The sequence below is a fragment of the Armigeres subalbatus genome, chromosome 3, assembly GCF_024139115.2.
Source record: "Armigeres subalbatus isolate Guangzhou_Male chromosome 3, GZ_Asu_2, whole genome shotgun sequence".
Classification (NCBI taxonomy): Eukaryota; Metazoa; Arthropoda; class Insecta; order Diptera; family Culicidae; genus Armigeres; species Armigeres subalbatus.
The window spans coordinates 211,930,090-211,957,077 of NC_085141.1; the positions used below are offsets into that span (position 1 = coordinate 211,930,090).

Sequence of the window (26,988 nt, forward strand, 5' to 3'; positions counted from 1 at the left end):
GCGATAAAAAATATAAAGACAGAAAAGTTACAGCAAAACAGATTTTTATTTTCGTTTTCAAAAGGGAGGTTGGTAACAGAAGGGTTAATAGAAGTGTTGTGTGCAGACTCAAGTAACCACGATTTCCTGCCACAACGCGTCTCCATGTGGTTGACATGTTTGCAATTCGATCCAAACAAGTATATTTTGCTTAAGCAATTTTCTTCAGATATCTGCTCATGAAATGTTTAATTCCCCCTGCATGATATACAAATGCAATATTGGAAGCTTTGCTTTGAAATCTCATTTACTAACTGTAGAAGTACTCAATCAATACCTTGCATCTAAATGGCAATGTCTCCGTTGCTCGGTGTGATGTGAGTGAGGAGAAGGAAACAACGTGAAAATTGACTAATTTCACACTAGACCGACTACAAGCCATTTTAATGCCAGTTTTTAGAGCCGCATGGAGATTGAGATTCTCAGCATCACAGCGTCTTCCGTTGAAAATTATTCCTTAACTATTCCTTTCCACGTTACCTCACCCCAGCGAACACTAGCGGTGAAATAATCTTCTTATGGCATAAATATCTATTCTTGGTGCAAACAGACGAATACCGTAATCCGAGGAAACATTCTTCTCTTTCAGACTATAAAAACTGTACTTCACAAAAGGACAAATATTACCAAACCAATTTGATCAAAACTTGATCCCTATTGTATTTGGTTGAACTAAAATTTTGAGAATTTGAAATTGAAGGAGCAGCTTTTACGAGATGCTCTTCTTCTTCTTCTTATTGGCATTACATCCCCACACTGGAACAGAGCCGCCTCGCAGCTTAGTGTTCATTAAGCACTTCCACAGTTATTAACTGCGAGGTTTCTAAGCCAGGTTACCATTTTTGCATTCGTATATCATGAGGCTAGCACGATGATACTTTTATGCCCAGGGAAGTCGAGACAATTTCCAATCCGAAAATTGCCTAGACCGGCACCGGGAATCGAACCCAGCCACCCTCAGCATGGTCTTGCTTTGTAGCCGAGCGTCTTACCGCACGGCTAAGGAGGGCCCCTCGAGATGCTCATGAATCACAAATTGACTCGGATGAACGAAAAATATCTCATTATCAATCGTCTTTGCCACTGACATAAATCACGAAAGTTGTAAAAAAATGTAATATCGACTTGGATGGAATACTTAAACGCTGCTAAATATTTGATTTAATAAATCATAGATTATGAAATCAACGAAATGTTTCTTCAGGTCACCAAGACACTTTCTATCACAAATTAATAAAAAATGCAAGTAAAATGGAATTTTGGAAAATATGGTCAGAGATACAAATTGATTCACAATATTTATACTGCCCAAGCATATTTGTACCATATGGATAGAAAATCCAGCAAAGATGGGACTGATATGCGATCATAAGCAGTATGTACTTGCTTTTATTCCAAAACTAAAGGTTGTTGTTTGGTAGATATTAATTATTATCACTAAAATAAATTTCCCAGCAGATAAATCAGCTCCGAATTACGGTACTAATCAGGATCGTCTCCATTACCAGTATCAATGTTTCCAGCGTTGCCCTCATAAGCCCCTCCTCGCACTTAAGCTTTCCAATACTTCGTGATAAAACAAATTGACATGCAAAACATCAATTCCCTTAGGAAAACACGAAACCACCTATCAAGAAATAACATCACCGTCTTCTCGTCTTCGGCAAACTGAGGAGAGAAATTTGAGTGGGAAGTGAAAATAGAAATGACTGGTCGATATCCGATCCCAATTGGCGGAATTGTAGCAACCATTCGGAAAGTCGCTTTTGAGCTCCTCAACGATCAAACAGGAAGACGTTCATTTTCAGTTAGCGTCAGGGTGGAAAGAGGGGCCAAATGAAATGCGGGTGCGACCGACGGAAGTAAAAACATAACACTGTTGGGCCACTTTTGCAAGGAGCTCACGTTTTTTCTTCAACAGAAAAAAAAAACTGCTGGAGGGCGTTTGTTACCGGGTAGATCTCGGAGGATTTCGTTTGCCTGATTTGATTCCCACGAAATTTTGACACAGTGGACGACGTTTGATTGAATCGGATTTGCATGTGAATCATTTAATGCGGAATGAATTCCTAATCGGATGATCTACTTATCCAGATTTTCATTGGATGGAAGATTGTTCGGGGTTCGGATTTAGATATCAAATCTCAGTATTAGAAGTTGTTGAACAGATGCAGTTGTTCAATTGACTACAACAAAATTAGTTTGCAATAAAATGGTCAAACATGAGCATAAAGCTATTTAACGAAAGATCTACATTTGTCATAAGACGAGTCTATGGAATCAATTCCCTATCTCACTTCTAGACGACACACTATTTTACAATTTTTGAAGTTATAAATCATACGGTTTACTCGATGCAAGGGAAACAAATTCATTTATCATATTTCCAAAAATATTGGCCAGGGAATTTCAATCGAGTGGAAGCGAAAAACTTGACATTACCAGCAATGTTTATATAACAGCAAGTAAATTCGTATTTTACATTAATGCTCATGGCAAAAGCTTTAAATTACAAAATATCTTTAGTTGTGATTCATTTGATATCGCCACTTCAAAGTATGTAACAATGCTTGGACCGAATGAAACAATGAGCCATTCGATAATAAGCGTCGATTACCGCACACCCAAATGTCGAGATAAATTTGTCAAGGGTGTTGCACGAATAAATTGAAATTTACTGAAAATATTTTAAACTGAAATATTCCTTTGATTGACTCAATTGTGCATATTTATTGATTGATTTAATTAGTAAAAATTATTCCAATTTTGTTTTATTCGCAGATATAATGAGGGCGTTTACTATCCCGAAAATGACCGTGGAATGCATCGACAAATGAACGCTCCCCCACCGCATTATTCCACCCAGAATGTGGGCGGGGGCCGAGGTGGTGATCGGTTCCGCGATAGGGCCACAATGGACCGCGAACGAGCCTATCAGGAGCAGGCGAACGGTTATGGGGATGAGGAATTCATGTCCACGCACCAACAAATGAAGCGAAATATGCGGGCTGAATCGATTGGGAGAGACATGGGCCACAACAGGGGATCGCAAAATTCGCGAAATTCCGATGGCAATTATCAGACTGGCTATAGAAATAGCATGCAGAAATCGCCAGGTAATTTGCACGTCTAGCAGCATGTTATGATTTAAAAATATCTCACATTTATTTCATTTCTCGCTGCAGCGGCCACGAGGGCGCAATCATTGGACCGTCGCATGTTTCGCCGTGATCCACAGATGGTGGACTTTGATGAAGAAGGTGGCCCCGGTAAAACGCCCATCTTATGCAACAAATATGCGCTGGACGACATGGAAGAGAGAAGCAGCCCCGGTGGGCCACGTGGCGGAGCAGGACATGACGGCCGATCACCGATAAACCCTCGCAGTCAATCAATGCCGCGTCAGTCGAGATACGGAGACCGTTTGATGCCGGACCGTATGCCTTACTACAACGAGGAAAACGAGATTGCAATGCAGGCGGCAGCTCGCAAGCATCCCCCTCCATCTCAATCAGCAGCGGGAAGAAGACGTGAGCTCCGTCCCGGTTAGTATAGCGATAGCCTTTGCTGGGCCTACCATCGGTAATTTTATGCTCCCTTCTTGGCCCAACGGAGACAGTCTCGTGTGCCATGTACAGGAGCGCACAGTGTGGGAAGGTGTGGACAAAATTAGGCAAATTTTCTGATTTTGATAAACAAATTTTGGATGGATCACAATAAATATTTATTATTATCAATGGCTCTACATTCCAACAGGATTGAAACGGGATGAAAACTCTTGTATATCCCGGGAAATCCCGGGATCCCGGGAATTTTCGATGTTTTTAAAAACATAATTTTTTTGTTTTGAAAAATTTTTTTTTTCGAAGTTTAGGGGTAAAGTTTTTTTATGTCTTTATTAGGGAGACTTTCAGCCCGAGGCTGGCTCGTCTCCGAGGGGTAAAGTTCATATTTTAGAAAGGCCAGATGATACAGAATTCAAATTAAAACTAAATTCAATTTAAACTGATCCTTTGTTTGACTTTGAAAAGCAAATAGTATTTGCGTTTGTATCGGAAAGTAGGGTTTCTGGAACAAATGTTCGCCGAATTCGAAAAGACGCGTTCGCTGTCAGTTGACCAAACAACTGCAGAGCTGGATTTTCGTGACACAACTAGGTCCAATGGCGATTCCGGCAACCAACTAGATCCAATGGCGTTGCTTGCCATCGACCAATTCACACCAAGATTGAATTTCCTCTACCCAACTAGATCCAATGGCATTGGATCCAGGATTGGATTTTCTTACAATAAAGCTGTACCGAAAGGCTGTATGATTACTCCAAAATAAACTTTTGATAGAAGGCCCGGGGGCTGGCTGAGGGCTTATACCCTGTAGCCTTTGCTACATTATGCAAAGAAATGTTCTAACAAAATAATAAATAATTATCGACAACTCATAAAATTCCATAATAGTCAAAGTCCAACTACGCCAAATTATAGGCCAAGGCAAAGCAACAGCAATCGAGCAACTATAAAACGATAACTCGCGATTTCCACTGGTTTGCTCAATTTCGCGGGATGACGATCAAGGTCGAGTCCAAGGAGATCTTCGGAAAGATTGAGAAAGTGAGAGTCGTGGCTACTCCCGATTTTGCACGAAGAGCCAGCCGTCAAATTATTTCTCGCAATTGTTTGCACAATCGGAAAGGTCGCGGGAAATCCGAACTATCGAATTCGGTGAGGTCACATTCCTTAATCTGAGGGTTACGGTTTCGCTCACTTTCGTCCGAACCGCAGTTGTCAGTGGAAGTGTCTAGCTTTGTTCGCGTTTTCGTGTTAGATTTGTAAGTTGTAAAAGCAATGTGGTATACTTAAATCTTTGTGATTCTGTTCTTCTCCTTGTTAGTCCTAGATAATTGTACAAGAGTTATAGTGCGTCGTAGGCTAGATTTGTGCGTCGTTGAGAAATCTAGAACAGGTAATGTGCTAATTGTGCTTTTGTGAAGGAAACTATATCCAACCCTTGTACCAGGTCAGCAGATCCCCCGGCACGAAAGACCCCGGAAACCGCCACTGTGTCCGGTAGGAAGCGACCCGTCCACTAATCGCTTAGACGGAGAATTGTGGTCGTCCACATCGAACGCCATTCATCGAGCCACGTGGAACAACCCAACCGCCATTCATTGGCCACGTGGATCTCATCAATCGCTAACCACCGCCGCCGGTAACAGCAGCGCAGGATCAACAGCAGTCGATCATCTGGTGAGTCCAGCCCAATTGGGTTTTGCTTGGAGGGTGGCGTCCGCTGAGGACGCCACGGAGGATTTTTCTGCCGACCGTAGGTCGAAGAGGGTTTTTTTTTATTTATTTTTTTTTTATAGAAGGTAACGGAAATCTGCTATCAGACACCTGGGGAGGCGAACCCAGGTAGTGTGGGGATGGGATCACCAGACTATTTGAGCATTGCGCTCTCTCCTTGACGCCTCAACTCTCCTTACCGTCACATGCACCACCTGTGCACAACGACATACTGGCACCAAATGTGCCCCAACACTCACTTGCCTATGCTACGGGAATAACAGCAAGGAAATTGCAGATATCTTGCAGGAGGTACCTCTTGATGATATCCCATAACACAGATAGTCCTCAATCAGGGTGGTATCCACTCCGTCCTGCAACAGGGTGGTACCACCTGTCTGCCAATCCGGAGGCGACCCTAGGTCAATGAATCCTATTCAAGTCTTATCTCGGCTACGAGGCAGACCAATCACCCATCAGCCCAGGCAGCGGTACCTCGGCACCAGTCAGGAGGTAAAGGTATCTTACAGGAGATACCCCAGTCTGGCGCCCCGCTGTCTAAGTTGACCTCACTCAATGTAGTGGTTCACTAGTCCTGCACTAGAGAACCCTACTTGTCCACCCATCCAGAGAGGATGTGTACATGGTTGGTACCCTGGTTGCTAAGCACCTTACCATGACAACAATCCCCCGGCGTGGGTAGACTACTCATTCTACTGCCGAAGCAGTCCGCTCACTGCCCTGTTAAGCAGGGACCCTCACTGCGGGTGTGTGGGTACCACCCACTGCCACCCTACTGCCTAAGCAGCCACTCAATCAACCATCCTCCCGAGCAGCACAAGTCAGACAAAAATGGTTGCCGCAACATGATTGTGACTGAATCTGGTCACATATGAGTTGCAGTAACCATTATGGAACATGTGTGCTGCTAGGGCTTATCGTGTGAGACTTACTTGTGTGCTCACCCTTACATTCGAGAACTCACTCCGTGAGGATATTACCCCCATTCTCCTTGAAAGTAATACCCTCATCTCCCTTGCACTTGCACCACTTGTGCACCACTTGGGGGTGTGCGGGTACCACCCGCTGCCACCCACTTGCCGCCGAAGCAGCCCTCCCTCTGTGGAACCTCCACAGGCTCCGTTAACTACCTGGCTAATTATTTCACCCCCAGGTCATTCATCCCCTCGGCACGGGTCGCCTGACACCTTGGGATTCGGGGTTAGGGGCTTGTATGCTTTAAGCGGCACACGGTCGCTTGATAGGGTCTGCTTGCGGATACTTGTGGTTTTTGGGAAGGAATTAACAGAGCCCCCTGTTAACCCCACCACCTCCTAGGCAGAACCCCCTGACTCACAGACAGCTGGGGAGGGGTAGTCAAGCCCTTGGACATGGTCCCTGCTGCCCCCATAGGTCGAAGAGTGTGAATCACTAAAACTTCAAACATTCGATGAATCGAGGTTGGGTGCGGCGAGATACAAATCGTGCGCACGTATCGTCTTTTATGGCCGCCCACCCAACCCATTCACATTAGACACCCGGGTGCACAGCAGTTACCGTTTCGCTTGCTGCATCGCCGACTGATGCTGAATAGAAACAAGCACAATAGCACAGATAGGGAGAAGTTGTTTAACAACAATGTTTAATTTGTTATTTGGACTGTCCTATTGAACTTATTATAGGGATATAAGTGTGGTACGTTGCTTCGTGTTCGTTGGTAGTTTGTTGAGTCTTCCGCATGTGCGGAATTTGAATTGATGTTGCGCGACCCTTTTGCTACCATCGCGACTCTGGCGGAGAATAGCTAAAACCTCCGATGATGAAAACGGACGTAATGTTGCGTCAACATAGGTATGTGTGACCTCTAACCGTGTGCTTTGAGATTTGTTCGATGTTGCGCAGAATTATGCTGATGTGTCGTTAGGGTTTCTGCCTGTATTTTGGGAAGTAGTCGCACTGGATCGATTTCAGTCTTTCATGAAGATAGTACTTGGACTCGCCTTGAGGAGTCTCATCCGGGCAAACAGACTTGATGTGCGGTCTCCTGTATTGGAGTGGCGCTTAAGCCGCACATTTATTAAGGGATCGTCCAGTGCCAGCTACAACCCTTCTTCTCAAATTCCGGCCCCTAGCTTATGCTAGTTCGCCGACTGGATGGCTGATCCACTGCTACGTTGTCTCGATCCCTTGACGGTCAAGCACCAAACTTCCTTACTAGAATCCTCCTGACTCTCCCCGGAGTCGAGGATGGTCCACCAGTTCTGGTGAAGGAAACTTCCGCACTGATGGTGCCCCGACTACCGGCGGCGGTAGTCCGACAGTTCCGACAGTGGATGACGTCCGCACTGGCGGTTCCCTACATACCCGAAGCACTAGCTTCTTCTTTCTTCAGCAGGTTGGCGGTTCGAGTGCCGAGGTCGGTCCGACGATTCCGGTTGGCAGAAGACTTCCAGTTCGCTGGCGCCCCGACGACCCGAGACCAAACACTGCTCACTGAGCTGGATTTCCCTCCCAACCGACGCTTATTTGCTGGCCCCTTCTTCATCTACGCTGCAGCTCTGTCAGTAAATATTTGCGTCATGACTCGGCTTACCGCATTCCACGTGTCTTGTTCGTAACACATTCGCTCTGCGATGTTGTCCGCCCGTAGGGCAGGCATTCTTCTACGTACTTCCGCAAACCCTGGGCAATCGAATACCACGTGTTCTGGAGTCTCCTCTATGTTGATACACGCCAGGCAGAATGGCGATGACGCATGGCCACACCGATGCAGATAGTGGTGGAAACAGCCATGTCCGGACAGAAACTGCGTAAGGCAAAAGTTCACCTCACCATGCTTCCTGTTCACCCACGTCGAAACATTGGGGATGAGCAGATGGGTCCACTTTCCATTATCCGCATTGTACCACTCCTGCTGCCACCATATAGAGTCCAGTCTCAATTTTTCTTTTCTCAGTGTAAAAAGTGAGAAGCGCGAAATGAGTAGTGAGAGGTTTCACTACCCACTTCGCACTAATCACTGGCAAATGACCCTTTTGGCCAATAGACCCTTTCGGCCAAATGACCCTTTCGACCAAATGAGCCTTTCGGCCAAATGACCCTTTTGGCCAAACGACCCTGTCGGCCAAACGACCCTTTCGGCCAAATGACCCTTTCGGCCAAATGACCCTTTCGGCCAAACGATACTTTCGGGCAAACGACCCTTTCGGTCAAACGACCCTTTCGGGCAAATGATCATTTCGGCCAAATGACCCTTCCGGCCAAATGACCCTTTTGGCCAAACGACCCTTCCGGCTAAATGACTCTTTCGGCCAAACGACTTTTTCAGGAAAACGACCATTTCGGCCAAACGACCCTTTCGGCCGAATGACCTTTTTGGCCAAATGACTTTCGGCCTAATGGTCTGTTCGGCCAAATGTCATATTCGGCCAAACAACTTTCGGCCTATTGGCATTCGGCCAAATGGCTTTCGGCCGAATGGGTTTCAGCCAAACGACCCTTCCCCTCGAGGAAAATACTGTCGTCAGAAGACGTCTGCTGCTGCTTTTCAGACCACCCACGTTCCACATGATCCTTGCAAACGCACTGACCATTTTTGTTGCCTATTTGCAGGAATAGTCGACATGGGTGTTGTAATTCAACCGGTCGTCGATCACCACTCCTAGATGCCTCAAACCCCGCACAGACGGTATGTTGAGGGTCCCTAGGGTAATCTGCATCCGCTGGATCCTTCGGCAGTTGCTGACCAGCAACACTTCTGTTTTATGGTGAGCAAGCTGCAGCTTGACTCCATTCATCCAGTTTTCAACTGCGTCAGTCCTTTCCAGCACTAACATTTCTACTTCTTCCAGCGACTCACTGGTTATCGTGAGGACGACATCGTCCGCGATTCCGAAGATCTTCACGCCTTTGAGCAACTTGAGTACATAACGATCCACAGCGTTGGGCCCAGTATGGAACCTTGCGAAACACCTGCCGTAACCCTAATCGACTTCTACCCCGAATTCGTTTCATAAATCAGAATCCGGTTCTGGAAGTGACTCTTAAAGATTCTACACAAGTAGTCAGGGATCCGCATACCGTGCAGCGCTGCGGCGATGGCCTCCCAGCTGGCACTGTTAAAAGCGTTTCTGACCTCAATCGTTACTACAGCGCAGAATCGTTGCCGCGCTTCTTCTTCTTCTTGAACGCTCTCTCTGAAACTTCAATGCAATGACCGTCCTGATTACATCCACCGTTGATCTGCCTTTTCGGAATCCTAACTGCTTTTCCGATAAGCCGGTCTCGCCCTCCGTGGACTGCGCCAGCCGATTAAGGATTATCCTTTCCAGAAGCTTCCCCAGTGTATTCAGCAGGCATATGGGCCTATACGATGCTGGATTCCCCGGCGGTTTCCCTGGTTTCGGCAGCAGCACTAGTTTCTGGATCTTCCACCTATCCGGAAAGTTACTACGGCTAGGCATTTCTGCAGCACCATTCTGAACAAATTTGGAAACGCCCGTATTGCAGTTTTTAGAGCCACGTTTGGAATTCCATCCGGACCCGGAGCTTTCTTCATCTTCAGACCTTTCGCCACTGATGACAGCTCGTCGATGGAGACTTGCATACCTACAGGCTCCTTGGCATCGTCGCAGCGCATGCCCTCGCAAGAGTTTCTGTCAGCTCATCTGTATCGAGACTTGTAGCGCCGCTGTCTGCTCGAAGTGCTTCGATTTTCGTCCGCTAGTCCTAATTTCTCTTTGTACCTTCAGCATTCGTGTTCCAACACCATATACCGGACTACCTGGTGATCACTATGTGTATAGTCCTCACTAACTCTCCAGTTCATGTTCCTCACCAGCGACAGACTGCAGAACGTGACGTCGATAATGAACTCCCTGCCATCTCTGCGAAATGTACTAACGGTACCTTCATTGCACAGCCGGCGTCCAGCTACGCCAACGCCTCCAGCAAACTGTAACCTCTGAGGTTAGTCAGGCTGCTTCCCCATTCTACTGCCCAAGCATTGAAGTCGCCTCCAATGATTACCGGTTTTCGGCTGATCAGCTTCTCCGTGAGTGAGTCCAGCATCCGGATATACTGCTTTAAAGTCGACCTTGAGGATGCGTAGCAGCTACACACGAAGATACCGTTTTGGAAATTACGAAACCTTCGTTTGAGTTGTCTACCACTTCTTGAATAGGGAATTTGCCCATCACTTAGATCAGCGGTTCTCAACCTGGGGTACGTTCTTCCAAGCAGCTTGAAGGCGTTCTTACAAGAGGTTCGGAAGACTCCTTTCAAGTGATTAGGTTGCCTCCTTTCAAGAGGCAGGTAAGCCTTCTTTCAAGAGGCTCGGAAGCCTCCTTTTAAGAGGCATGGAAACCTCCTTTCAAGAGATACGATAGCCTCCTTTCAAGAGGCTCGGAAGCCTTTTTCAAGAGGCTCAGAAGCCTCCTTTAAGTGGCTGAAAAGCCTCTTTCCATGTAGTTCGGAAGCCTATTTTCAAGAGGATCGGAAGCCTCCTTTCAAAAGGCTCAAAAATCCCTTTTAAGAGGCCCAAAAGCCTCCTTTTAGAGGCTCGGAAGCCTTCCTTTCAAGAAGCTCAAAATACTTCTTTTCTAGAGGCTCAAAAGCCTCCTTTCAAGAGGCTCGGAAGCCTCCTTTCAATATCTTTTCAAGAGGCTCGGAAGCCTACTTTCAAGAGGCTCAGAAGTCTTCTTTCAATAGGCTCAAAAACCTCCTTCCAGGCTCAGAAGCCTTCTTCCAAGAGGCTCGGAAGGCTCCTTTCAAGAGGCTCGGAAGCCTCATTTCAAGAGGCTCAAAAGCATCATTTCAAGAGGCTCAAAAGCCTCCTTCCAAGAGGCTCGGAAGCCCATTTTCAAGAGGCTCGGAAGCCTCCTTTCAAGAGACTCAAAAATCCCTTTCAAGAGACTCAAAAGCATCCTTTCAAGAGGCTCAAAAGCCTCCCTCTAAGAGGCTCTAAAGTGTCCTTTCAAGAGGCTCGGAAGCCTTCTTTCAAGAGGCTCGGAAGCCTTACAAGAGGCTTGGAAGCCTCCTTTCAAGAGGCTCAAAATCCTCCTTTTGTACAGGCTCAAAATCCTCCATTCAAGAGGCTAGAAAGCTTCCTTTCAATATCCTCTCAAGAGGCTCTTTTCAAGAGGCTCAGAAGCCTCCTTTTTAGAGGCTCAGAAGTCTCCTTTCAAGAGGCTCGAAAGCTTCTTTCCAAGAGGCCCCTATCAAGAGGCTCCCCGAGTAGCACAACTAACACTGGTTTGGTTGCAGCAACTTAAATGTAACCAAATTTTGTTACATATAGGCTACTATAACTTCTCTACAATATGTGTGCTGCTAGGGTCGGAAGACTCCTTTCAACATCCTTTTAAGCGGCTGAGAAGCCTTCTTCCAAAAGGCTCGGAAGCCTTCTTCCAAAAGGCTCGGAAGCCTTCTTCCAAAAGGCTCGAAAGCCTTCTTCCAAAAGCTCAGAAGCCTTCTTTCAAAAGGCTCAGAAGCCTTCTTGCAAAAGGCTCGAAGCCTTCTTTCAATAGGCTCGGAAGCCTTCTTTCAAGAGGCTCGGAAGCCTCTATTAAGAGGTTTGGAAGTCTCGTTTCAAGATCCTTTCAAGAGGCTCAAAAACCTCCTTTCAATAGGCCCAAAAGCCTCCTTCCAAGAGGCTCGGAAGGCTCCATTCAAGAGGGTAGGAAGCCACATTTCAAGGGACTTAAAAGCATCCTTTCAAAAGGCTCAAAAGCCTCCTTTCAAGAGGTTCGGAAGCGTGCTTTCAAGAGGCTCGGAAGCCTCCTCCTTTCAAGAGGCTCGGAAGGCTCCTTTCGAGAGGCTCGGAAGCCCTCATTCCAGAGGCTTGGAAGCGTCGTTTTAAGCTGCAAAAGAAGCCTCCTTTTTAAGTGGCTCAAAAACCGCCTTCAAGAGGCTCGGAAGCCTCTCTACAAGAAGCTCAAAAGCCTCTAATGAAGAGGCGCGGAAGTCTACTTCAAAGGGATTCAAAAGCTTAAACGAGCTTCCCTTTAAAGGGCTCGGTATTATTCTTTCAAAAGGATTGGAAGCCTAATTTCGAGAGGGGGTACCTCAATTAATGCAAAAATGCCAAGGGGTACCTCTCAAAAAAAAGGTTGAGAACCGCTGGTTTAAAAGATTATCCTACGTACCAGGAAAAATTACTTTAAGATTGCATGAATAGTAATCTAGCATCACACACACTTATCAAACATTAAGAAATTTACCAATCGTGAAATTAGATTCTTGTTTTTATCAACATAGAAATTTAATACTAATGCATAATTTTCATAATTTCCAACAAATATTTATGTAAGTGCACTTTGGAAGAGTTCATAGATTTTAACCAAGATTTTTTAAGCAGATCACAGATTTTTAAGATTTTTTGGCCTAAAACGAAACTAATGGGTTTCAAAAAATATGTGGCAACACTGCTTTTGGGAGCGAACATTCCGCGACATTGTCGTGACTTCAGGACAGCACACGTCCGTCGTCAACAAAATCGTTTCAAGAGCCACGATTGACAAGAGCAGGCACCATGTTATATTATGGGTTTTGCTTTCATGGCCTGCAGATAAACTCGGTGACAAAACCCAGCTCTCGCACTCTTGATCTAGTTGGTTTAGGTTCATTTGGCCGAATGCTGTTTGGCCGAATAGTTGAAACACGTTTCCTTATGAAATGAGAAGTGAGCAGTAAGAAGCAAGAAGTTTTTGTAGTGGGATGCAAGAAGTGAGAAGTGACAAACGAGAAATGAGAAGTTATTGGTAAGAAGTGATAACTGAGATAGCAAGTAGCAAGCAATACGAAGCAAGATCATCTCTGAATCTCTGAAGAAGAAGGAAAAAGAAGAAGGGTAAAGGAAGAAGGAAGGTATAAGGAAGAAGAAAGAAGGAAGAAGGATGAAGGAAGATGGAAGAAGGTCGAAGGAAGAAGAAAGTTTGAAGAAGGAAGAAGGAGGAAGGAAGAAGGAGGGAGGAGGAAGGAAGAAAGAAGAAGGAAGAAGGAAGTAGGAATAAGAACCATTCGTAAGCTGAGGTGACATTTTTTAACTACTCAGCCAAACGGCATTCGGCCAAACGACCCGTTCTGCATAACGGCATTCGGGCAAATGACCTGACATCATCTAGTTTTAGTGAACAATGAGGCAGTTTCAGCGAATGTTTTAAAAGCTGTCGAATCGCTAATGCAAGTAGATGTACCTCATCCTCCTTTAGAAATTACTGTTCCTGTTCTTTTGCCTGTACGTTTCAATAAGGTTGTGAACATCATTCGATTCAGTTTTCGACGGCTACTCAATTATGATTTAACTCGTTTGTAGATATATAAGCTACATAAATTTATCAACAGCATGTGTGCTACTTGGGATTTATGTTGCAGCCTTCGGACCATCTAAAGGTATCCTCAAACAAACGCGACGCGACTGCCGCTGTGATTGTCTGCCGCATTGGTATGGAAGCGTTAATGGAACCTTTCCTGCAGCGACCCAGCGATAGAGATGCGGCGACATTCGCCCAGCGACAGCGACAAACGCTTCGCGTATTTTGGGAGACCCTCAACAGTACCCAGTGGAAATTTATTAATTCTGGTTGATCCTATTGGAGATTGCGAACAAAATCTAACAGTATTAAATTAGTCTGACAAATGAATTTTCGACCAATAAAATTTTCGTTTACCCACTTAATAGAAATAGATTGTAATCATTTTCTTTGGCGAAAACATTTAATTGTTCTGCTGCTATTTTGAAATTTTTCAGTTAAATTGAAGCCGAACTGCAACAAGAACTTTAAACTGTACCGTGTACAAGCCAACAGACGTTGTCCATCAAATTGCGAAAATGTCGAGATTCCGTTGGACTCAATTCAACTGAAGGTCGTTAAGTCCAAAAATAAAATGCAAAAATAGCATTTTGTCCAGCCTTACCCCACTGTACAGCGTCGCGTCGTGCGGCATCGCGACGGCAATATTTCTGAGAGTAATTTAGCGTACCAAATTGATTCCCAGCCAAGAAAATTAAGTTCTGGGAGCTATAATTTAGCGCTGATTATGCGTTTTTAATTAAAAAACTCTTTCGCGAATTTTCCCGCACTCTTGAGGATAATTTAACCAGTTGAAAATGATTTCCCTTCCTTTTTTTCTTCCCTTTCTCTGGGCGTAAAACTTGCCATGTCCATGTGTATCTGCAACTGCTCGGCGCATCCTACGGAACGTGACCAAAAGTGCCAGCACCATCACCACGCATAATGTCGCCGATGGGATTTGCGGTCCACCGACAGGCACGTCATCTCCAGAACGTAATCGACGACAGCTCGCTCTACGACGAGGACTGGGACATCCGCAGTGGGGAGCTACCGCCGCCGTCCGTCGTCCGCCCGGTGCCCATCTGGCTGTGCGTCTTTCTGGTTGTCAGCTACATCATTGCCGGGGCTTTCATGTTCTCCAAGTGGGAGGAGTGGTCCTTCCTCGATTCGGCTTATTTCTGTTTCATCACGCTAACCACCATCGGTAAGTAGAGTAGAGTGGCTTTCCACTTATGCATGATGCACATTTCAATTGCACGAGGGTTTGCTAGCGCGGTTCAATTATTCGGTCCATCCAAACGCATCGGATCAATCCGAGGAAAGGTGGTAAATGGTTATTGATCAGATTAGCTCCTGTGCTGACAACCCCATGACGAGCGGCAGATGAAAGGATGATATGAGATGATTGCCTGTTAGTTGATTAACCGAGATGCATGTTGCGTGAGAGGTGAACGAAAGGTAAACAGTTATCTAACTCATGGAAGGGGGTAATTAAACAATGTTGGTGTTAGGCCGCTTCGAGTGAGTACCCGGAAGAGGGAGCGAATTATGTAACTGGATGTGTTTTTGTGAAGAATTGTATCGCAAAACTATATTCCCACTCCTGAACCCAGCGGTTATGATGCATACTTAAAGCATTACCCGCATAAATTAAGTCAAACAATTGCTTGATAAACTTCGACGCCACTCCAGGAAAATATATAAGTTTTTGCGATTGCAAGATTGAAGTGTTATTCATGGCTGTGAGGGCTTAGAAGTAACTATTAACGAGATTGATTACATTTTATAAACCCAAAACGGGAGACTCCAATAGTTTCGACGAAGGACTAAAAGTACTATGCGTGGAAAAATTTCATCAATTTCTCGGTCTACACAACTACATATTCAAAAACTTTTTCTTAGATTTTTTATGGGGTCAACTCTGAATTCTGAAGCCTTTTCTTCACTATGGTTACAATGGAGTATTTGTGGAGCATCCTTCTCGACATCGATGTAGCTTCCACGCACTCCTGTGAGTATATCCAGCTGGCACTCGGCTAGGAATCGTTGAAGCGCAATTTGGGTTAACTTGTGTGCGTAAGAAAACGACAGACCCTCCCTCATCCATAAGTGCTCACGAAAAATGTGTACGACCCCATAGTAAATGCGTCTGAAAATCACAATACAAAGTACAGTGGCTGCAACTTTGAACTTGCACCCAGGCGTTAAATATACATACTGTTAACGGGAGTGACAATGAGCCTGGGGGTGGGCCATGGCTCTCATGAACAGGTCGGATAACTAAATTATTGAAAAAGGTCTCTTATATTTTAATTTTCTTTTCCTTAGATATATTAATTCCATAATATACAGACATTCGTTGTTGAACATTCAATCAAACAAACAATCAATTCGCACCCCATTTGATCTTTTTTCACCCCCGATGACGGTACTATAACCAATGAAAGAATCAAAGAGTCAGTGTGAATAGCGAGATGGATCAACTAGGTCCGAGCTCTATATGACAGACAAAGAAAAAAGAGTCAGTGTCATCAAAAAAAGTATAGATTCAAAATAATTTGATTTTTCGATTAATTGAATTTTGAGAAAATCTACTATTCAACAAACAAATTATTGAAGGTGGTTCTATCTTCTCCTTTCGTCATTAATAGCATAGCACAACAAGCTACGTTGTATATTTATCTGCGATGAAGAATGTTTATTCATGGATTTAAATTTTAAATGTAGGTCATAAGGGAAATATTCCACTACACATTGCAATTGGGTGAACCAGAGCATTGAAAAACGTTTTCTCGTTTGAGAACCATGAGCCATGCCATAAAAGCTGTTACATCCGTTGGCTCAGCACTGTTCTCAGTTTGAAAGCGTTTATTTCATCCGGAAGTATGGAAGAGATCATTCACATTTGCATTTGGTTTGGGTTACATGGTTTGTCCGGACTGTATCCGCATTTTAAGAATGTTAAATTTAAACTTTCGATTTTGTAATAATATAATTTTAAATAACGAGTCTTCATAACAAATCAAATTAAAAAAAAATATATAAAAAAAAACAAATAAATCAAAACGTAATGTGAATTCTTCCTTATCAAAATCTATGCGTACAAGTTAGTAGAGTATCCATTTATGGTTACGCATGTTGATCTTAAGGCCTTACTCCAGAGATTTTTTGGATAACGCAGAACATATGTTGCGATAGCATTCTATTCTAAGGACCACAAAGAACATATACCACTTTTGAAAGAAGTCAACACATCTTCGGCTACGCATGTAGGTGGATCTTATGGCCTTTCTCCAGGGAATTCTTGTGTAACTGAGGCCTTACCTTAGAGGTTTCGTGGATTGCACAGAACATATGTATTGATCACATTTTATTATAAAGACCATAAAGAGCATTTATCACTTTAAAAACCAGTCGATAGACCTATGGCAGCTAATGCACGAACACGGATTTCCGGATAAACTAAAACGGTTGATCAAAGCGGCGATGGATCGGGTGATATGCGTAGTTCGAGTTTCAGGGGCATTCTCGAGTCCCTTCGAAACGCGCAGAGGGTTACGGCAAGGTGATGGTCTTTCGTGTCTATTATTCAACATCGCTCTTGAAGGGGTAATACCAAGAACAGGGATTAACACGAGTGGTAAGTCCGTCCAGCTATTTGGCTTCGCCGACGACATAGATATTATGGCACGTAACTTTGAGAAGATGGAGGAAACCTACATCAGACTGAAGAGGGAAGCTAAGCGGATCGAACTAGTCATCAACACGTCGAAGACGAAGTACATGATAGGAAGGGGTTCAAGAGAAGACAATGTTAGCCATCGGTGGTGACGAAATCGATGTGGTAGAAGAATTTGTGTACTTGGGATCACTGGTAACTGCCGAAAATGATACCAGCGGAGAAATTCGGAGACGCATCATGACCGGAAATCGTACGTACTTTGGACTCCGCAAGACGCTCCGATTGAATAGAGTTCGTCGCCGTACCAAACTGACAATCTACAAAACTAGCTATACCGGTAGTCCTCTACGGTATCAGGTATCAGGTATCAGAACGTCGGCTCCAGGGGCACGTTCACCTCAATTTGGGAGATTTGTGCCATCGCCTTCACAGCCTTTTCATCACACACCTGACGGAAAAGGAAGTGAACAAAAAGGAAAGGAATGTGGATGGGAGAACAAAGGGAATGTTTGGAAAAGGGCCCTTGAAGAGGGCATACAACGCATAAGCGTACAAGAGCTTATAGCTCCTTACCACAACAGGTTATGAACAACAAAATACTCTGAAGGTTCAGGTTTCTGAAGTCAATTTCACTAAGTAAGTGTTTACCAAATATTTGGAAGCGCAATTGTGCATAGACTGGGCAGTTACATATTAGATGATAAGAAGTTCCATAATCGGATTCACAACTATCACAAACAGATGATTCAACGCGTTGAATATTTGCCATGTGATAGTTTAGTCGGCAGTGACCTGTCAAGGCCTTGACTAAGACACTGCATTTCTGTTTAGACAGATTAGCTAAATAGCTTGCTACTACCGGAGATGGCTCCCGGGCCCATATAAGGTGTAAAGTATTTACTGAATTCAGATCCTAATTTGAGTTCGACATGCGATTACTTACTTCGACCTTGAGTTGGCCGAGGCGAGAGCTTTAATAGCTGCTTGGCTATTTGAACAGAAGTATATTACTTTGCCCATTATGCGTTGCTGCAGTGCAGATTGCACTCCACACATGATGGCATATATTTACGTTTGAAGTACAGTGCAGTGTGTACCCAGTGAGTGTGACTGTTCCAATCTCAACTCACGCGAATAGACGCCTGCACCTGCTCTACCTTCGAGGAGGGAGCCGTCAGTGTAACAGACAATGCTGTCCGACATACATCTCTCCAAATAGCCAGATGTCCACTCATCCCGCGAGGGGAATTGTGTCGAAAATGTCCTATAAGGAAAACTACTAACTTGTGTGAGATCACTTGGAGCAAGGAAATTTTTGTCCCAATTAACCATAAGCGGTAACAACGAAGTGTGTGTAGAACTGCGGTTTACAGGATTCTCTTCCATAAAACCGAGTACCCATAGTCGGTAAGTACAAGAAAATGCTTCTTGTTTGAAATGTATGTGTAGTGGGGCCACGTCGAAGAGAACTTCGAGAGCAGCCGTGGGAGTTGAAGAGAACGCACCAGTCATTGCCATTAGGCACATCCTTTGAAGATGGCCTAATTTAGACTGAATTGTCCTCACTTCCCCTTTTTGCTACCAAACAAGACATCCATAAGCAAAAATTGGTCGAACAACTGTTATGTAAATCCATTTGATATATTTATATCCATTTGATATATATTAAGACCCCAAGTTTTACCAAAGGTTCGTCGGCATTGGCCGAAAGCCATACACGCCTTTTTGATTCTGAACTCAACGTTAGGAGTCCAGGAAAGCTTTGAATCCAAAATTAGACCCACATACTTTACTTGATCAGTTACATTGATTTCAGAACCAAAGAGATGTAATGGACGAATACCATTACGATTACGTTTTTCCGTGAAAAGAACAATAGATGATTTATTCGGATTGACCGCCATATTGGCGACACCAACTTTCAACTACCTGAAGAGCATTTTGCATCAGGTCGAATAAGGTAGTAATGCACAAACCCACTTTCAATGTAAGATAGTCGTCGGCAAATCCATAGGTAGGAAAACCGCCATTATTGAGTAACCTCAATAGCGTATCTGCAACGAGATTCCACAAAAGTGGAGATAATACTCCCCTTGAGGGCATCCGCAGACACTTAATTTCCTAATCGCTGCTTGACGTAATGTCGAGTAGAGATGTCGGTTTTAAGCATCTGGTGAATCCATTTGGTAATAATATTAGGTAGCCCATGACAACGTGCGGCTTCCAATATTGCATCGAAAGACACGTTGTCGAAAGCACCTTCAATATCTAAGAAAGCACCCAAGCACGATTGCTTTTGAGCGAATGCTTTCTCGATATCGTACACAACCTTGTGTAGAAGAGTCACGGTGGACTTTCCAGATTGGTAAGCATGTTGATTAACATGAAGAGGCATGTTTGCCAAACAGTCATCACGAATGTGATGATCGATAATACGTTCTAAGCATTTTAGAAGAAATGATGTCAGACTGATGGGTCTAAAACTCTTTGCTTCTTCATACGAAGCACGTCCTCCTTTTGGGATAAAATTAACAGTGACATCCCGCCAGGATATGGGAATATACCCAGTAGCAAAACTGCATACTAAAAGCTTTTTCAAAACATGTTTGATATGCTAAAAACCCTTCTGAAGAAGAACGGGATATATCCCATCTTCCCCTGGAGATTTGCAAGGAGCAAAACTATTAAGAGCCCATTGAATCGATTCAGTAGTTATGATTATACGAGCCTGAGCCCAAGACCCATAACTACATGAAAAGACATCAGGAACATCCGAAGATGCAATATCTACACATCCAGGGAAGTGTGTATCAAATAAGTGCTCCAACGCTTCTTCGTCAGAAGAAGTGTAGTCGCCATTTGGCTTGCTAATTTCGCCAACTTGGAAATCCTTGGATCTCGCAAGAATTTTGTTCAATCGAGTGGCTTCACTCAAATTGGAAACATTTGCACAAAGGTTTTTCCAGCCGAATCGTTCAGCAGATCGTAGAGCCTTCTTGTAAGCTTTGCGAGCCAACTTGAAAGAATCCGTCCCTGCTGAATGGCGTCTGTTCCAACTCCTTCTGCACTGCTTCCTTAGCTTAACCAAATCGGAATTCCACCAAGGGGTTCCTCTTGAGGTTTTAACAGAACGTAAAGGGCAAGCTTCTTCGAAAGCTTCCACGATGTGCAGCGATGTAGTATCAACGGCATCATCCAAGTCGGAAGCAGTTTCTATAGAAGGTAGATATCCATGAAATTTGGTAGAGAGCAACTCTGTGTAAAGATCCCAGTTTGTTGAACATTTCTAAAACGCAAGGTCTGCGAAGTAACATTCAAATGATCAAAGTAGATGTAGCGATAGTCAGATATCGATTCCTCATCTGACGCATGCCAATTCGTCAATTCGTGACTGATTCTTTTGGAGCAAAGGGTTATGTCTAACACTTCTGCTCTATTAGATACCATAAAGGTTGGGCGATTGCCTATGTTAAGTAAACTAAGTTCGGTACTACTTAAGTATTCCATCAAGCTGGAGCCTCTCAGATTGATATCCGAGCTACCCCAGATGATGTGATGAGCATTAGCATCACTGCCGACAATTAGCGGAAGGCCTTTTGAAGTGCAATATATGACAACTCGTTTGAAAGCATCCGTAGGGGATGGTTCATCATGTGGTAAATAAACCGAACAATAGACGTTATTCCTGACGGGGGTTCTGCCAGTGGCATCAATTGTGACAGCACATACATCTCTGGTTGTTAGTTTAGAGATAAATGTAGCAACAATAGCATTGTTAACAAGCACACATGCACGCGGCATTGATCGAGAGTTTGCCATTTCTTTACTGAAAGCAGCATAAACCGGGTTCACTAGGTTACCTAGGTAGAAGCTACCCTTGCGAAAATAGGGTTCCTGCACCAAAGCCACTTGGGATTTGCCATTTTGCATGAGTCTACAATGATTAATCGTTCCCAAGCAACACGACTTGTTTCTCAGTGAGTAACAACAACTGTGGTGTGACTTACTAAAGGTTTGAGTTATGCACAACGCGTCGTATTTGGAACTTCTTTGTGACACAAAAAGCGCAAGAGGTGGAGCCTATTTGCAACATCTTGAGGCTACAATGAAAATAAAAACATAAAAACCAACCAGGAATCGAACCATGGACCTTGAGATTTGTAACCCTTTAATATAACCATCACACTATCAATTCCATTTGGAGATTCAACTACAAGTGCACTACATAAACAACAAAGTCATTTGTAACTTCAATGTACCTTATGCGGAACATGCAGAGGATTTTCAAAAATAAAATAATGCTCAGCTGAGCTGAAAGTGTTTTGCAACATATCGAAAACATTGTCGTTACAGCAATGAACCGAAGAGTTATTAATACTGCAACTTATCTGTTTTGTTTCTGATATGAAACACATTGAATTCCAAATCACCCAAGAAGTCAGATGCGTGGCATATTGCAACGCCACTTAAACGGAAATGAAACATTGTGTGTTTCTGAAACTGGAAAGTGGCTTTAATGTGACTCGATGTATTGCCAATGTCTTCAATGCAATTTATTTGGAACAAACAGCTATTTGAAAGATGTTGCGCGTGTTGCTTGGGTTGCTGTTCTTTTATGCTGAAGATTGATTTGAGCTATCTTAACTGAAGCCATTGCAAATTAAGATAATGCACTCCTCAACTTCAGCATTAATATGAACAGCAACGATGAAACCAAATTGGTATCTTATCAAGAAAGTCAAAGACGAAACACAGAGTACAATGTGTATAACGCATAAAGCGAATCCATATAGGTGACAATTTGTTGAAAGACTAAATAAAAACATCCTCATAATCCCACCCTTATTTAACCTCAAGTTGAGATTGAATAAGAGTAGCCGATTATTTCGGAGAAGCAAAAAGTCAACTACGCCATAGCTCCGGTTAGCGCAGTAAGGGCTAGATACTGTGAAGGGTGCCCTGGTGCTTCACAGGCGCCGTTAGCGGTTAGGGTCTTTATAGACCCCCTAACCATTCATTCGTAGGCACGGTAAGCATAAAGCCGCATCACACCAACAATTTGGGGTCACATGTATGGTGGACTTCTACCACCGGAACAGGCAATCCGTAGCGTTATTCTTAGCCAGATAACTGGCTGCCGACACCACACAGCTATCTTGGCTGTTCGGGGAGAGAAGCTGACATTGACTTTACGTCAACTCTCAATGTGGCCGAACAGCCTCCTCTACGGACATGTGACCTGGACGATGCTCGTGGAGGACCAACGCGCACTTTCAGTTTTCGAAAGGAAAGTGCTGCGTACCATCTATGATGGGGTGCAGATGGCGGACGGTACGTGGAGGAGGCGAATGAAACACGAGTTGCATGAGCTGCTGGGAGAACCATCCATCGTTCACAGCGCGAAAATCGGACGACTGCGGTGGGCCGGTAGCCAGAATGTCGGACAGTAACCCGATGAAAATGGTTCTCGACAACGATCCGACGGGCACAAGAAGGTGAGGTGCGCAGCGGGCAAGGTGGATAGAGCAGGTGAAAAATGACTTGCGGTCCCTCCGTAGACTGCGTGGTTGGCGACGTGTAGCTATTCTAAGGTATTTTGAAACATGTTAATAGACACATGGTTACGCGCTTAGACCATAAAGCCTTACTCCAGAGATTTCTTGGATGACCCGGAACATATACTGTGAACGCTTTCTATGCTACGTGCCATAAAGGAATGTACCGTATTTGAATTTCGACGATAGGCCTTTGGTTACGCGAGTAGACATTAAGGCTTTACTTCAGGGATTTCTTGGATGACTATGACCTTACTCCAGGGCTTTTTTGAAAGTCCCGGAGCAAATACTGTGAACTCTTTCTATTATAAGGACCACAAAGAGCATGTAGCATATTTGAAACTGGTTGATAGTCCTTTGGATACGCGTATAAACTCTTAGGCCTTACTTCAAGAATTTCTTATATAACCATTAAGATGGCTTAAAATACACTTTTTCAATTTTTTGATGGGCTGTCCCCTTTTTTTGGTTCTTTTTGATGCCCAGATTCTCTGGACAAAATTTCAGCCAAATTGGTCAACGTGTGGGCGGTGCTAAATTCGTTGGAAGTTTATGAGGAAAAAATGTATGCAGAAACATCGAAAACAGTGATTTTTAGTTGGACGGCACAATTTACGATGCAGAACTATGATACTTAAACAATTCTTGTAGAATTAAATACAGAATGTAATGCTGAAAATCGCGAGAAAAATACATTTTATTAGGCAAAAATATTAGCATTTTATTGGAGTGTTGTATGAGTGAATTTCAAAGGTAAAAGAAAATAAATTTGCTCAAACCCCACTTCAGAAAAATGCTGATAACTTCGCCGGACAAACACTAATCTTTTCGCGGTTTTCAGCACAACATTCTGTATTAAATTATTCAAGATCTGAATGAGTATTATAGTTCTTCATCGTAAATTGTGCCGTCTAACTGCAAATCGCTGTTTTTTAATGTTTCTGCATACATTTTTGCACATAAACTTTAAACGAGTTTAGCACCGCCCAAACCTGATAAAGTTAGGAATATATCAATTTATGGGCATACGGGTACCCTGTCGGCCGTCCACGTGTTTTTTTTTGTTGGCCGCGTAAGGTAATCTTTCAATTATTATTTATTTACGCGTTTAAAACCGTATCAACTGCTCTGCATAATTCTTTAGCAATGATTGAATTTAGTCAAAAGCTCTTGTTTGTTTCCTCACGTACCGGTTAGAAATCTTTCCGGTTGAAGGATGCCAGTTTGATGGCCGGAACCTTCGACTGAAGTCTCGCCGAACTCGACCGGTAGTTTGACGGAAGGGGAATTTAATCAACTCAAGCCAGCTGTCTGGTACCATCCGCTGGTGGATTATGAAATGCGTTTTGAAATTCACAAAGCGATGTTGAATAACAAACGCAAAGAAGCAACATGTTACCGTGACCCTCTGCGTGATGCAAAGAGACTCGAGAGCTTTGCTGTTATCCTCGAGCAAAGTACACCATCGGATGCATGGATGCCTTGGCTTGTCTGCATTTTTACACGATTTGCCATATCTGCCGAAAATTATTCTATGTATTGACTATATCCATCATACTATATATGATTTCACGAATGAAGCTCTATAAGAAAATGATTCTCATTATCAAGAATGATGAATATTAACTCTACATACGGTCTGTTTAAAATGCGCGTAATATTTACTGGTTCCATTTACTTACATCAACGTATAAACCAGGTAGTAGTCGGAATCTATATTCTCTCAGCGGTAATCGTGATGTCGAAAAAGAATTTCAATTAGAACATTCGAACGTTATCGATTTTGTTTTCTGTTTCTTGAATTGAAGATCTCCATGGAGCCTTGTGGATATTCTTGTGGCAAAAAAACTGCTTTGGAATACATATCCACGGGAGGCTGCAAAATGCATGTATCGAAAAAGTTATCATTAGACACGGTGGGCAGACTATCCGATGTGATAAACGGATTATTCCTTTCTACTCTGCCTATCCGAGCGTAAATGTTTTGTCGTTCATGACAATTTTACGTGTCAAAAAATACTTTTGCATATAAATAATAAAGAATGATTCATAAATAGAAAAAAAATGATCCATTAATAACACCTGATTGTTTCGTAAAACGTTACCACAAAAAACATATTTTAAATGCGTTAGAAAGTCACAAAAAAAATGTATTGTTTTGAATAGGAGATCATTGTGAAATGTAGCTGGATTTGTAAATTTTGCATCTGCCCGTTGAAATGGTTCGATATTCTTGTGTTTATTGGTAAAAACATCAAAAAAGTTAAGGAGTGCATTTTTAACTATTCTGCCTAATAAGGGCTGCAGTCAGGGTGACCAGACCTATCGATTTTTGAATCAGCTACCGATTCACTAACTTTTCCTCGCTCACTCACTTTTACTTGCTCATTCTATCTTACTTATTCACTCACTCTTAGACACTCAATTTTAGTCATGCACTCACTCTTACTCATGCATTCACTCTTACTCATTAACTCACTCGCTCCCTTTTACTCACTTACTCGTTCACTTTTACTCACTCGCTCACTCTTGCTCACCAACTCACTCTTATTCACTCACTTTTACTCACTTATTCATTTTCTATTACTCATTCTCTCACTTTTACTCACTCTCACTAACTCATAAACTCTTACTTAATTATTCTTACTCGCTAACTCTTACTCACCCACTCACCCACTCGTCGATTCTAAGACCACGCTTGATCCACAATCCGTTGCTTATTTTACTACAGCTCCCAAGAAACAACTTCAACCTTGTCGCCTTTGTAGCTATGCTGACGTTGACTGCAAATGCCTCCGACTCTCTACATTGTGCATGAGAACGTGCTGCATAATTTCCACCTACCCTTCAAGACTCTACTGCTCACTTTTTTTACATTCTAGTTAATTTGTACTTACACCATTGCTGAATGTCACAAGCTACAATAACACGTGTTTTACCTTGACATGGCCTTGTCATGGAGAAATTTCCAAAATAAATCGAAAACAAAAATGCATCCAAAGCTTAAAAGCAAATTGCCACATCACTCAGAATTATTGTTGCTTTTGCTGTTTCATAATTAGAGTAAGCTCAAGTAGTGGTGCTTCCGTTTATTATATCCCAAGTAAAGCTAAGATCAATCAACTTTTGCCTCATGGTACAAGTTATTGCTTTTACTGCTATCAGCGGAGTATGTAAATCAACTGACTTTCATCATACCAACTGAATTATTATTCACCTTCGCACTTAACAAGAACTTTTATCCACTATATTCAAAACAGTTTATTCCATCCTTTTTGTTGCATGCAATTTCCCTCGATTCGTTTACTACGTGATTTTTTTTATCTCATTCTCTGTCGCCCCACAGGATTCGGTGATTTCGTCCCAGCGCAAGGAGTGAAAAACGATTCCGAAATTTCCATCGCGCTGTGCTCGCTGTATTTGCTATTCGGTATCGCTTTGCTGGCCATGAGCTTCAATCTGGTGCAGGAGGAAGTCATCTCCAACGTGAAAAGCGTGGCCCGAAGGCTCGGTATCCTGAAGGAGGAAGAGGTGGACGATTGAAAAACTTCTTTGGATCTAGTGTTTTTTTTTTGTACATTTTCTGCGTGAACGAAGACCAAACCCAGACCAAGCCCGCGAGGGACTAAACAACGAGAGACAACGGAGGGAAATGTTTTTCTTTTTATCTGGCTCGAGAGCATTCGTTTGTATGGTTTTGCCTTCATTTTCGCCTTCATCTTCCGGCTATGGAGGTTCAACTTAACTCTCAAGATTGAAAAATGCAGCTTCAAAATAGAATACCTACATTCAAAATAAAAATGCATAAAAATCTATATGCCCTTATGTACACCCAGGTTTTTTACACGGTTTGGTTTTAGTCGATTAAGACCTATAACAATGAGTTAACCCCATGAAAAATATCAAAAGCCCACAACAAAATCAAAGAAAATTCAGGTGATATTTAAAAAGCAGTGAAAGTTCATGTTAACCGTGAAATTAATGAATTAATTCCGCGTAAAAAGCTGGATGTATATCTCTTTTCATGTTTTAGTTATTCACGAGTCATATCTTAAAAACCATGATGACAAGCCGTTACAATTGAGATTAAGCATATGCGGTATTTCGAAAAATTTCGTTTCAGGTGGTTCGAAACGAAA

At 43.2% G+C, this 26,988-nt stretch overlaps 1 protein-coding gene across 1 annotated transcript in view; it reads left to right on the forward strand.

The window, feature by feature from the left end:
- Window positions 1-26,664, forward strand: part of LOC134219102 (uncharacterized) — a 434,839-nt gene extending 408,175 nt beyond the window's left edge. Inside the window, exons 8-11 of the mRNA XM_062697795.1 lie at window positions 2,821-3,155; window positions 3,225-3,584; window positions 14,532-14,816; window positions 26,196-26,664. Coding sequence (XP_062553779.1) covers window positions 2,821-3,155; window positions 3,225-3,584; window positions 14,532-14,816; window positions 26,196-26,392 — 1,177 coding nt within the window. The 3' untranslated portion in view covers window positions 26,393-26,664. The remainder of the gene's footprint in view (window positions 1-2,820; window positions 3,156-3,224; window positions 3,585-14,531; window positions 14,817-26,195) is intronic.
- The last annotated feature ends 324 nt before the right edge of the window (window positions 26,665-26,988 follow it).